The sequence below is a fragment of the Pantherophis guttatus genome, chromosome 1 (assembly GCF_059756535.1).
Source record: "Pantherophis guttatus breed Tessera chromosome 1, ASM5975653v1, whole genome shotgun sequence".
NCBI lineage: Eukaryota > Metazoa > Chordata > Lepidosauria > Squamata > Colubridae > Pantherophis > Pantherophis guttatus.
The window spans coordinates 220,711,603-220,725,061 of NC_142063.1; the positions used below are offsets into that span (position 1 = coordinate 220,711,603).

Here is a 13,459-nt window from a genome sequence, read left to right on the forward strand (position 1 = left end):
TAACTCAGCATTCCCATCCTCTTATTGAGGGTTAACATATACTGTCCTGTACAAAGTAAACTGGTTTGATGGTTTGATGTTTCAATTTTCAGATCAACAATCCATCAGCCTCATTCAGATAAAAGATGCAAAACACGGAGTTCAATGGTACATCTGCTGTGACCAGTTGTACCCCATCTCTTCCCAGACCCAACTTTTCACTTTCTTCCAGCCATTGACTCTCTTTGCTTAAGAGAGGCAATGGCTGTACCATAGCCACTGCCTTTTCTACCTCTTGCATCTCTTTCTACTGCTCCAGTTGGTTGCTTACAGGTCTCTCTTCCTATTAATTTTAGGTTTTATTTATTTTTTCCCTTTTCTTTTCTCCACCCCCCTCAGCTTTCCCATCTAGTCGCTACCCTTTCCCCTTCACATTTACACTGACATGTCTATTTCCTCCCCCTATTTCTTATGTAATGGGGGTTTTACGTCTTCCCTTATTGCTTTGCAGGTTTTCCCTTCCCTCAGCTCATAACCCAAGAGTACTTCAATCATCCTTTTCTTTCAGCCATTCCACCCCAACATCCAATAGTATTTGGAGTCATAATCTCTGAGGGAGATGGATGTGAACATTTTTTTAAAATAAATAAATAAATAGTACTATGTAAAGGACGTAAGGGTTGAAGGATGGAGCTTATGAATGAATGGAATAATGAAGTCCAAACATCCCTTCCATATGAGGTGCAGATTCTGAGGTAACCTGAGGCATAGAGTGACTTCCTTCCTCAAGAGGCCACTGGGAAAACAGGAGAGGATTGAAGGGGATATCCTCACCCTGACCTGGTTGGACTACTAAATGCAGAAAGGGAAACCAAATACACAAACTTTTGGAAGTAGCTTGGCCAAGCTGAGGGAGGCAAGTGTTAGGTTACCAGTCAACTGAAAGAAAACTCAACTTCATTAAAGGTGCCAAAAGGAGATACGCTTCCAACCAGCCTATACAAATTGAAAAAGAAGATAAAAAGAAGATGAAAAAAAGATGTCCATGGAGATTCTCAGTCATTCAGGTCATGGTTGTCCCAAAGGTGCTTTGCTCCTGGTTCGGACCAGATCACCCCATCCGGTAGCGATGGCAGCGGGTGGTTCAGAGAACCGGTAGCAAAAATCTCTGCCCCTCCCCACCATGCCCAGCTGAGCTGCATGATCATCAGAGGCTTTTTTTTTTTTTACTTTTAAAAGCATTTTTTCTACAACCTCTTCTGACGAAAAAATGCTTTTAAAAGTTAAAAAAAAAAGCCTCTGATGATTGCGCGGCTCAACTGGGATCGTCAGAGGCTTTTCAAAGCATTTTTTTCTGCAATCTCTTGGCCAAAGAGGTGGTAAAAAAATGCTTTGAAAAGTCTCTGACGATCCCAGCTGAGTTGCCTGATCGTCAGAGAGTTTTCAAAGCATTTTTTTGCAACCTTTTCGGCTGAAGAGGTTGTAGAAAAAAATGCCTTGAAAAGTTTTTTTTTTTTTAAGTTGGCCATGCCCACCCAGTCACATTACCCCACCACCACCAAGCCACGCCCACAGAACCGGTAGTAAGAAATTTTACATTTCACCCCTGGTCTAGGGGGAGCCAATTTGAGGTTTGTTCTAATGTTTTCTTCATTCCCTGGACTTAAAACATGTTCTTGAATTTGTTTCTGCATTATAATCTAAAGTCATCTCTATGGCTCTTTATGTTCTGTTTGGAATGCCAAACAACAAGTTTGTAAAGAATTGACCTGTTTAACTGACAACAATGGATTTCACATAATCAAATTTTTTATTTCTCTTTTTTAAAAGCTACAATAAAAGTTCTAGTTAATTGATGTAGTTTGCTTTGATAATGTCAATCACTTATGGAAGAAGGAAAAAGCTCAAAAAACAATTTTCTACAGGCATATCCACACTTACCCTTTAGTCCGATCATGTATATTACTCATATTACCTTGACTCTTAATTGAGTTCAGAAAATCCTGTCTCAATCTCCAACTTAAGAAAAACCACCTCCCTTCTTATTGCCCTATTTCTAATATCTTTTAATGCTGCCCTTGCCATGAACATTATAACAGCACAATAATTATAGCTGTTGCCTTATAAATGCAAGTTGCTTGTGTGATCCTTCAGAAATCTTTATTTTCATCAGTTTTTTTTCCCTTTCCCCGAGCTTCCTATTTTACCTGTGCTTGGAAGAAAGATGAGGAGGAAAAAAGCCTTTTTCCCCCTTTATCCATCACCTGAGGTAGAAAGATTTCACCCTCAACTCCCAAATAATGTATGAGCTTTTGCAGAACTGGAGGTGAAACCCTTTGGTGACAGGAAAAATGATAAAATGGTACACTGAGTCATTAAAAAAATATAAAAAGATAAAGAAATAGAATTATATATATTATATTATATATTATATATATTATATAATGAAGGATAGATAGATAGATAGATAGATAGATAGATAGATAGATAGATAGATAGATAGATAGACAAATTACCGATGTAGCTCTATTCACAAAGCTCAAGTTGCATGACTTGATTTTAGTGTACAGTTTGTTTATGTATAGTTTGTTTTTAATGTGTGTATGTTGTATATGTATGTTTGTTTATCATTAATAAAAAAAAAAGAAGTTCTCAGCAGGAAAATAAAGGCATCACAATTTAAATCTCCTGATATTTACAGGAAAAAAAAGAAATAGAATTTAGGGAAATATAGTAATTAAAAAAGTTTCTGGCAAGTTTCACACTAAAACTTCCCTTTTGCAAGTGTAGATTTATAGTGATTGTTCTATTATGCCACTTATGGAATAAGTCTAAAAAGACTTATACTATACGCTATAGTATGCATTAATTCATCATAAGAATGATAGTAAAAATGTTACAACATTCATTTACACACACACACACACACACACACACACACACACACACACAAATAAAGTTTGGCACAAGATATTGATAATCCTGAAAGAACAGAATTTATAAATTAGTAAATATAATCAGTACTATTTTTCTGTTTATAATTTATTTACTTTTTGAAAAAAGAGAAAGATATATGCATTCAAACTCATATATAAACTTACACACGTGTTAATTATTCCTGAAAAAAAATTAGAAATGTTCAACCTAACAATTAATGTGAATTGTTGGCTATATTCAAATCAAATTTTGTTTATGAAAGCTTCTATACCCTGGTAAATAATATGTACAATCAAAATTGAAACATTTATAGACTGCCATTCCTTAATATATTTATTGTCTATGACCATTTCATGTCAGAAAAACAGCTATTTGTACCATGGTTATTAATTTAACTATTATTTTTAAGATAATTTTAAAAGTATTACTTAATCAAATAATTCGTTATAATCAATAACCAGAAAAAAGTATTTAAAAGCATTTCCTGAGTAATTTAGCAAACTACAATGTAATGTATACATCAATGCCACATAAATTAATGGGTTTTTTTTTCACACCTTTAATTTTTGCCCGCTTTATGTGCCAGAAACAATTGGATGAATGAAATGAAAGCATGTGACCACCTACCCACACACCTTGGCAGAGGTGCACTCCATACACGACGGCCACCACCCAGACAGGTCAGCTTGATCGCACCTTCCAAACGATATCCAGGAAAACAAGAAAATGTCAGGGAATCTCCAACTTCAAAATGAAAGCCTATGCGTCGACTGAAGGCAGGAACTCCAGGGTCATCGCAAGGCTCCAGGTCATATTCTTCCAACAAGAAATCAAAAATAAAGATGAAACGAAGTATTCTGAGAAAAACCATCTTGCTTCCCCCCACCACCCAGTGCAAGAGGAACTTAGACCTCCCAGAACGATCAGTTAAATTGTACAATGATTTCAATATTGAATGCAGAGATATTTGCTAAATGTATACAAGTAGTCCTCGACTGAAAACCGTACATTTAGTGACCTTTCGAAATTAGGCCGGCACTGAAAAAAGTGACTTATGACTATTATTCACATTTATGACCATTGCAGCATTCCCATGGTAACAGGATCAAAATTGAGATGCTTGGAAACTGGCTCATATGGTATTTATGACAGTTGCAGTGTCCCAGGTTCACGTGATCACCTTTTGGAATCCTCTTACAAGTAAATTGATTGGGCAAGCCAGATTCGTTTAACAACCGTGTTACTCACTTAACGGCTGCAGTGATTCACTGAACAGCTGTGGCAAGAAAGGGCGTAAAATGGGGCAAAACCAGGGGTGAAATGCTCCCGTGATGGCGGCGGGTGGTTCGGAGAACCAGTAGCAAAAATCCCTGCGCCCCCACCACCACCACCATGGCCAGCTGAGCCGCACGATCGTCAGAGGCTTTTTTCTTTTTACTTTTAAAAGCATTTTTTCTACAACCTCTTCCAATGAAAAAATGCTTTTAAAAGTAAAAAAAAAAAAGCCTCTGATGATCGCGTGGCTCAGCTGGGATCATCAGAGGCTGTTCAAAGCATTTTTTTTCCTGCAACCTCTTGGCCGAAGAGGTGGTAAAAAAAATGCTTTGAAAAGTCTCTGACGATCCCAGCTGAGTTCCCTGATCGGCAGAGAGTCTTTTCAAAGCATTAGAAAAAATGCTTTGAAAAGTTTTTTTTTTAAAGTTGGCCACGCCCACCCAGTCACATTACCCCCCCAAGCCATGCCCACAGAACCAGTAGTAACAAATTTTACATTTCACCCCTGGGCAAAACTCTCTTAAAAACTGTCTTGCTTAGCAATAGAAATTGTAGGCTCAATTGTGATCGTAATTCGATGATTATCTGTACCTACTTTCCTATTATAAATAATATTATGACCAAAATCTCCACAAATAGCAGCAGCTGATTGACCTTGTCTAGGTCTGAAATGTTAAGCTGGATTGAACCTCATTAGTACTTGAATGAAAGAATCTCTGTGTTCATTAAGTAGTCTACATGGATAGATTGGTTAGTTTTAAAATATGAGTGCTGGTTTATTTTATTTTCTTATAGTAAATAATGTGCATACATATTATTCCATGTATATATGGGATTATTCCGTATGTATGCATGTATATACATCCAAACACTGGAGTTCTCAATATGAATCACGATGCACCTTTGCTTGTTTTTATATCACTGCTATTCATACTAGACAGCTAGATCCATACTGCTGTCATGAAAACTACAAAAAGGGGCCAGGGAGTCATCAAAAGTCAACTTCAAGTCTAAGATGCTTTTATTTTACTCAGTTAAATGACAAACAGCATAGGGTATACAAATGAAAAAGAAATATTGAAGATGTACATAGGAACGGTGTAACCTTGTGTCTCTTGTTTCAGCATAACATTGTACGGAATATTGTAACATGGTCATGTGCTAGAAAGCAATAAAAGAAGAAATGCATCTTTCCAAGAAAGAAAAGGGAAGGAGATGTCCCTTAAGAGCATTATCTTTTTTCTTTATGTAGTAGCTGACAATGGAACCAATGGTTTGATTTAGAGCAAGAAGCTGATGAAAGAAAGTGAAGTTAAAAAAACAGGCCAGATCTGGCAGGAAGCTATGGAGGAAAAAGAAAAAATTCTAGAACAAATTCCTCCCACGTTGCTCTGAGCAAAACGGTTGGGTAGCAAGTTGGGATGCCGGCGACTATTGTATGCTTAAGCTTTCTTTCTCTTACCTAGTCTTACCTAGTTTTAGAAAGAAGTTGAGAAGCCCTGGTCTCCGGGTTTTCTCTACTTTATTTAAATAATAATAATTAGCTGCATATAGATTTAAGCATATACAAAGAGACTAATCGTGGGAAATTAGGTGGAATGCATGGGAAATGGAAAGTGGGCACCTTTGCTTTTTCTATCCTGATTTCCATACAGACACAAACACACTGATGCTCACGAAACAGTTTATTTACTACAGTGTCTTGCAACAATGGCAACCTGAAGTCTGCTTTTCTCTTTCGTTTGTTATACTGCTCAATGCCGTTGTGTGACACCGAATCTAAAGATGAAGCACCTACTGGAGTACTTTTCAGAATGCTAATTGTTGTATTGGCATCTGAATTAGACCAGCATTTGCCATGAATGAAACAAACAAAAAAATAAAGAATTCTGATTTGGTGTTAAGGAAGGAAACCGATATTTTATCTGCTAAACTACTGCAATGACTTAAGGGATTACAGTGTTTGCCTAAAGAGTGTTGGTTAGTAGCTGACAAAAATATATCAATAAATGTCCCTGAATTTTAAACATTTTCATGGCAAAATACCCACCCACCACTATTTTCTTCAAGGTTTTCCTTCATCTCTCTCTCGCTCTCTCTTTCTCAATGATAAATCAGTGTGAATTAATTTGCATGTGCAGACTCATCTTACTGCATAGAACTGCAGTCTTTGAAAGTCAAGCTGGTAGGGAAGTCAAAATAAGTCTTGCAGAATATTTTCCCCTGATATATTTTTGTAGTCAAGAAAAAAAAATAGTTTTTATACAGTAAAGCAGGAAACATACAAACACAAACACATAGAGAAAACCTTATACATTGCTTTGTAAATATAATGCACTGATCCTAGCAATGGTTAGTAAAAATATGTGGTGAAATATCAAGTACAAGTGAAATAGAATATTTTTCTACAACCTTAATATGTTAGAAGTGTGCTATGATCCACAACCCTTGAAATAAGAAATCAAGTAAATTTGCCATGCAGCAAGGTGATCAGGTTTTCTGCACTTCTGATACACTTATTCCAATATTATCACCTTAGCTTTTCTGTCTCTTTCTGGGGTTCCACTAGTATATTTGGCCAGTTAAGTAGGTAATAATCAATTGGTAGATGATAAAAAAAGTAGTGGCAGAAATTTACAAATCCATAAAGTAAAATGCTAAGTGCAACTAGGCTGTGAAAAAGGTGGCTTTAGTGAGATTTGTTTTGGTGTTATGAAGGATTTCACTTTTATATTGACAACTTCTTCTCTGGGAAATCTCTCCCAATACATTTTTCCTTTTAAATCTGATGGTCATGGAATCTCTTAACCATGAATTGTTTCTTCTACTTTCTTACTATTTGTATTATACTGATGTTATGTTAACCTGTATTCACATTATTTCAAGATATAAAAAATGCTGAAGCTCTCTTTTACCATTTTTCCTTCTCTCATCTGCTTTTCTAATATATGTGTCTCATTTTATTTCATATTCTCACAATCAAATCTGCAGATGGCACAATACCTTGATCTATGTGCAATTATTGCAATTATCGCAAAACTTCAATATATTATTATATTCATTACAGTTAAGATGTAACAATGCATTTATCTCTGTGTTAATTAAATAATTTAAATGGACAGATTGGTTATTTTTAAAATATTAGTGCTGGTTTATTTTATTTTCTTTTAGTAAATATTGTGCATAAATCTTATTTCCCCAAGTAAACACCAGCATTCTTGAGCCTAACTTCAATATCATATTGAAGTTTTTTTTTAATTTTATTTTCATTAATCTTTTTTTGATAATGGAATTAGGCTAATGTGAGAATATAGGTAAATCAATACAATGCATTATTCCTGGCAATAAAATTGCTACTTCTACATAATAAAACAGAAAAACGTCAACACAGTTCCCTTGGCAACAGGAATGCATTCAGAGTGAGGCACTAGTAAGGCTTGTGAGTTAGTAACCAAGTTTAACTGACTAGGAGAAATTGTCACATTTATCATATGATCTTTGAAAAAAGGATCACACTGTGTAAAAGCCATATGCATATCTAAAAGCAAAAATGCATCCGGCCATGATTACAAACAGGCATAAGGAAAATGGCAAAACACATGTTTTAAAGGTATTTTTTTCATCTGTTCAAAAATCCGTTGGCTTGTCTCAAAAATGTTGTGCTTCTGACAAACGGACATAGAATGAATTGCAATGTGGTTTTTCCCAAATGGTTTTGAAAGTCATATGTTGAAACTAATTGAAAGTTCCATCTAAGCTGGATAAGACTATAATATACTATCAGTAGTGCACTCTCTTAAATTTTTCTGATCCTTCTTCCTGATTTTTTATATTCTCCAGAACTTTTATACTCTCCAGCTCTAGCTCCCCTTGTTGTTAATTTTTTCCCAGGCACAATTCAATAGCTCCTATTAAACCCTAAATGTCTTGGGGTCAGGATGCATGTAAAGTCACTTTCTCCCATACCGCTCTTTCATTGCAACCTTCTCATAAAGAAGGTATATGGCTGATTGTAATATAATATAGAACTTCCCATTAGCTTCTTCTATATTGATAGCATAGGCTATGAAATGCATATATTCCCATTTCTGAATAACTTTTCTCAAATAATAAAAACATTTTATTCTGGCAGAATGTTGTTGTCTGTTAAGTGCCTAATATTTAAGCAAAGCAGTATTTCCATTTTTGCTCCTGTTTCGTTCAAATATTTTTTATTTTATCACAACTCTGACCTTCAACTTCATGGAATGTAGCTTATGTATATGTATAAAAAAGTGAAATGAAAATCTTTATATGAATAGACTGAGTAAGTTGGAGAAACATTACGATGTAACAAGATATTTTTATTGGTTTTCAAAGTAACTGGTAACCAAAGTAGCAACTGTCGTTCTATGCATAACTTTCTGAAATTGTTTTTGTAATTTCTTGAAATGAGCAATGGACTTCGCTCAATGAAGAATGACAAATTTACAACAACTTCAAAAGGGCTTTGAATTTGTCTCAGTGAAGTCCCTGATGCTACAGAAATTTATTTATTTATTTATTAGATTTATATTGCCACCTATTCGCCCATGACGACTCAAGGCAGTTTACAGAATATTAAAAAAAACACATTTAAAAAACTAAAACTCATAAAAAATCAAATAAATTAATGTAATAAAATCACTATAAATAGAACTTCCAGTGAAGTAAATACATATGCACTGAGCTGAGAACACTTTAAAAAGAAAAGTAACAAAGAACTAGATTAAGCAGTTTATTAGTCAACATATAGAACCTAACACCCTTTCATATTTAACAGATTAACAGAGTTGGAAGGGACCTTGCAGGTCATCAAGTCCAACTCCATGCTCAAGCAGGAGACCCTACATCTGCCTCTACCTAGGATCAAACTCACAACCTCCTGATTGTGAGGCAAGAGCTCCACCTCTAGGCCATCAGGTCTTGGTTTTGCTATTTAATCATAATATAAGTATAAATAATTGGCAAAGCAACTATTTGCACATCTTTACCTGAAAATGTTATATTAAAACCTTCATAGGAGATGGAAAAATCAGAAATGAATCTAAGTTGTGCAGTAAAGTTTCCAAAGAGCCCAGCTTTAATGGTTGGAGGTAAAACAGATCCTGTTAATCTTGCCACGGGTTCCGTAAAGCTCCCATCTTCCGTGATGAGCAGATAGTCATGAGAGCTCTCCAGGTGAAAAGTGTGGAAGATCAGTTGAACACCTAGAAGGACGAGAAAATAACGTTTTGCTTTTGGGATTCGGGATAACTTAAATACGGCAGACTATTTTGCAATCAGAACTCTTGAGCTGAACCACTGATAACCCTAGAAAGCTAAGAGTTTAGCATTGATCTTAGTTCCACTATGAGAATCCCAGCAAGTAAAATGCCATTATACTTTCCTCAGTCCTAAAGCTGCCATTGCCTCTCCTTTCCTCCAAAACAAGTCTTTTGAGTCAGGGAAGGGAATGCCAGTAGGTGCATTATCATGGTAGATGCTGAAAGAGTCATGTCATATAGCCAAGTCACATCTCAAATCCCATGCAGCTGTGGCCTCTCTACTTCAGGCTGTGCTACAGTGCTTGTTATAGTTCTACAGTGAGTGAGATCAGTTGCTACTGCAATTAAGAGAGCAGCTACTGCCAAAGGTTTTATGTCTCAACTGGTCTTTTATTCCAAAATTGATTTTGCTCATGGTGAGCTCTTTCTGTTCAAAGTAGAAACCCACTGCTACTATTGCATGTCTATTATATCACAGAATATTCATTGATAATACGTAATATTCAGAACATATCAGGGGTGATATTCAGCAGGTTCTGACAGGTTCTGGAGAACTGGTAGCAGAAATTTTGAGTAGTTTGGAGAACTAGCAAATACCACCTCTGGCCCCAGAGTGAGGTGGGAATGGAGATTTTGCAATATCCTTCCCCCAGGAGTGGGGAGGGAATGGGGATTTTGCAGTATCCTTCCCCTGGAGTGGGGTGGAAATGGAAATTTTGCAGTATCTTTCCCCTGCCATGCCCACCAAGCCCACAGAATCAGTAGAAAAAAAATTGAAATTTACCACTGGAACATATCATATTGCGACAGTAAAGAAAATAAAAAAAAATATTCATCAATCTCTACTCTAACCCTAAGCATATTCATTGTCATAACCATTTTATACTAGAGTTGTACAATTCTCAAAACCAATATATTTTGTATGTTTACGTATATCTGTCATAACTATTTGTCTTTCAAATAGTTTAAGTAACCATGGGTAAGTTTGTATTTTTGATTAAGGCATTCTCTTTGCGGGATGCCATTACACAATATTCTTACCTTTGCCATGAGAAACTTCAATTGTCCATGTGCAGTTTAAAGAATTGGGATAAAAATCAGGAAAGCCTGGAGACAGAAGAGTTCCACTCCTTCCATAAATATAGCCACCACATAGAGCTAATTCAAAAGAAAATAATTTCCAATTTAAAATTAAGAGGGATGATTCTTTATTTTGGGGAGACACATTATGAACAGGTGCTAATCAATAGTGCAAAATTTGCAAGGAAGGAAGGAAGGAAGGAAGGAAGGAAGGAAGGAAGGAAGGAAGGAAGGAAGGAAGGAAGGAAGGAAGGAAGGAAGGAAACATTTACCCTATATGATTCCCATGTTACATACTCATAATAGGTTCCTGCTGAAATAGAAATTTTATAAACATCATCACAGCAAATGAACTGATTAGAAACAGCAGTAGTAGTCATATTAATGTGTACATCTGCATTAGGAGTCTATTTAGAATTGCCAGTGGCTGTCTTGTTTCCTTAGCAACCTGATAATAAAGAATTTTACAAGAATATATGTCAAAAAGAATAACAAGAGAAAAATAGAATATGTTGGTCTCTATCAGAAAGATAGCTGGTTACATTATCAAATACAGTGCGTAAACAGTGTGTAGACAGCCAGAACTGGTTTGGTGATCAGGGAATAAGATTACAATGCATAGGAGAAAGAAATAGTTTTATATGAAAAGCATCAACTCCAAATTATTTTCCTATCTTAATTTTCCCTGAGTTGTAGATTAATTATGAGTGCTTGATATTAAGATCTGTAAAAACAAATACCATTTTAAATTTCTTTGATTGCCTTTGATCTAGGCTTAGGGCCAAATATATGAAACAACTTTATGATACGCTTGTTGCACTGTTTCATTAAAGGTTTGTTGGAGTACAGATTTTTAAATTCTTTTATCATCTTTGGTTTTTAAGGAACAGAAGTTGCTTTTCATCACAGCTGTGTTGTGTATTATTTTTTATCAAAACTGAACCTCTGTGAAGATTAAAAGAAGTAAAATAGGCTAATGTGAATGATTATTTATCATAATAACTGCTCAACTTTGTATAATAAATGACATGTAGTTTGGCAGCAGTTATAATTAGCATTTTCCCTGTACCTTTATGCTTTAATATTTACCTAATATATTTACTGAATGCTGCTATCCTGACATATTTGAACTAGCTAGTCAAATGAGAACATACAATAAAACTCTTAAAGGAGCAGAAAGATTCCTAGATAGCATGCTAAATTAGAACAGCTTTGACAGGTAGGTCAGTTTAGATTAGAAGGATCCAAGTCAGAGGTGGGTTTCAGCAGGTTCTGACCAGTTCTGGAGAACTGGTAACAGAAATTTTGAGTAGTTTGGAGAAATGGTAGTAAAAATTCTGACTGGCCCATCCCCATCTATTCTCTGCCTCCCAAGTCCCAGCTGATAGGGAGGAAATGGGGATTTTGCAGTATCCTTCCCCTGGATTGGGGAGGGAATGGAGATTTTACAGTATCCTTCCCCTGCCACGCCCACCAAGCCACACCCACCAAGCCATACCCACAGAACCAGTAGTAAAAAAAAATTTGAAACCCACCACTGATCCAAGTCTACTGCTTTTCTAAAAGTATCTGAATCATTATATTGCTAGTGATGTCGTAATTGTTGGTACCACAAACCAAAATAGCATGGAAGGCAATCAGCAGTGACTAAAAACCAGGGTATGCTTGCAGCAGCAAGTAGCAGCCTAGAGAAGCCTGAAAGATTTCAGCCTTTGTGCCAGTTGCTACCAAAGTGAATCCCATGGTATATACTGCAATGCTTACATTGGGAGAAGATGTAAAATATCCATTTTGGATGAGAAGGAGGAAAGAAGGTAACTCACTTTGCCTATGGGAGGGCTAAGAGAGAAAGGCTATGTCATGTGGCCATGCCTTTAAATAATGATTAACACAACATTTTCAACCTAAAATTAAAGGGTTGTGTATATGGCCATTTCCCTCTCTTTCCTACCTTCTCACTGTCTCCAATCCCCAGCAATCCTTTATCTAAACAGTACTGGACAATAAATAAGGCAGACTGTATTTGAAATATATTGATGCTTCTCTATTTGTTCTAAATATTGACTGCATTCTAAGCCAGGTGGTAAGAAAAAGGATTCAACATAACTAAGACAAGCTATCAATGCCATCTTTTTTTTTATAACCAGCACCAAGCTTATTTAAGTATTTTTAAAGAATGTTTAAAGTAATTGACTCTATATATTTAGATCATGTATTAAATTACAGCATGATTTTCAGAACAGCTATAATATTCTATAGCTCTATAGACATATAACAAAGCACATAATCCTATCAGTCCTTCTCAATATGTCATTAAAGTTTTCTATAGGACACTTCCATAAAATATGTTTCAGCATTCTGAAAAATGTTGGTCTGTGCTGAAAACTTTGTCCTCCCTTTGAAATTTATACACCACTAACATTCTGAAAAAGTAAGTTGATCTGGCTAATTAGCCCCAGGTACTTTTAAGAAACTTACAATACAACAATAAACCCTTCCAAACTTGTTTTTGCCTGTTTTGTATCAACTAATTTACAACCTCCTGAAAATTCATTAGCCAAAGCCTGCTCCTTTAAAGTTGATTGACAATGGTTTTTCAAAAGGGGCTATATAGTTATGAAATATCTCTCATCTAGAGTCTGTTAAATACTGCTTTTTTTTAAGTTGCAAAATCTCATTTGTGAAATAAGTCTTACTAAGATACTTAGATGTTCTGGTATAAATTGATTATATTGGTTTTATTAATAACATATATTTATAATAATATAATAATTTATAATAATAGTATAGTATAGTATAGTATAGTATAGTATAGTATAGTATAGTATAGTATAGTATAGTATAGTATAGTATAGTATAGTATATGGATAACCTATATAATATATCATATCATATAAATGCAT

At 35.4% G+C, this 13,459-nt stretch overlaps 1 protein-coding gene across 2 annotated transcripts in view; it reads right to left on the reverse strand.

Annotated features, from left to right (window-relative positions):
• Positions 1-13,459, reverse strand: part of CSMD1 (CUB and Sushi multiple domains 1) — a 1,102,994-nt gene that overhangs the window by 198,425 nt on the left and 891,110 nt on the right. For both annotated transcript variants that reach the window (XM_034436753.3, XM_034436752.3), the window contains exons 19-21: positions 10,518-10,634; positions 9,204-9,419; positions 3,544-3,732 (exon numbers count right to left, since the gene is read on the reverse strand). In XM_034436753.3, coding sequence (XP_034292644.2) covers positions 3,544-3,732; positions 9,204-9,419; positions 10,518-10,634 — 522 coding nt within the window. The remainder of the gene's footprint in view (positions 1-3,543; positions 3,733-9,203; positions 9,420-10,517; positions 10,635-13,459) is intronic.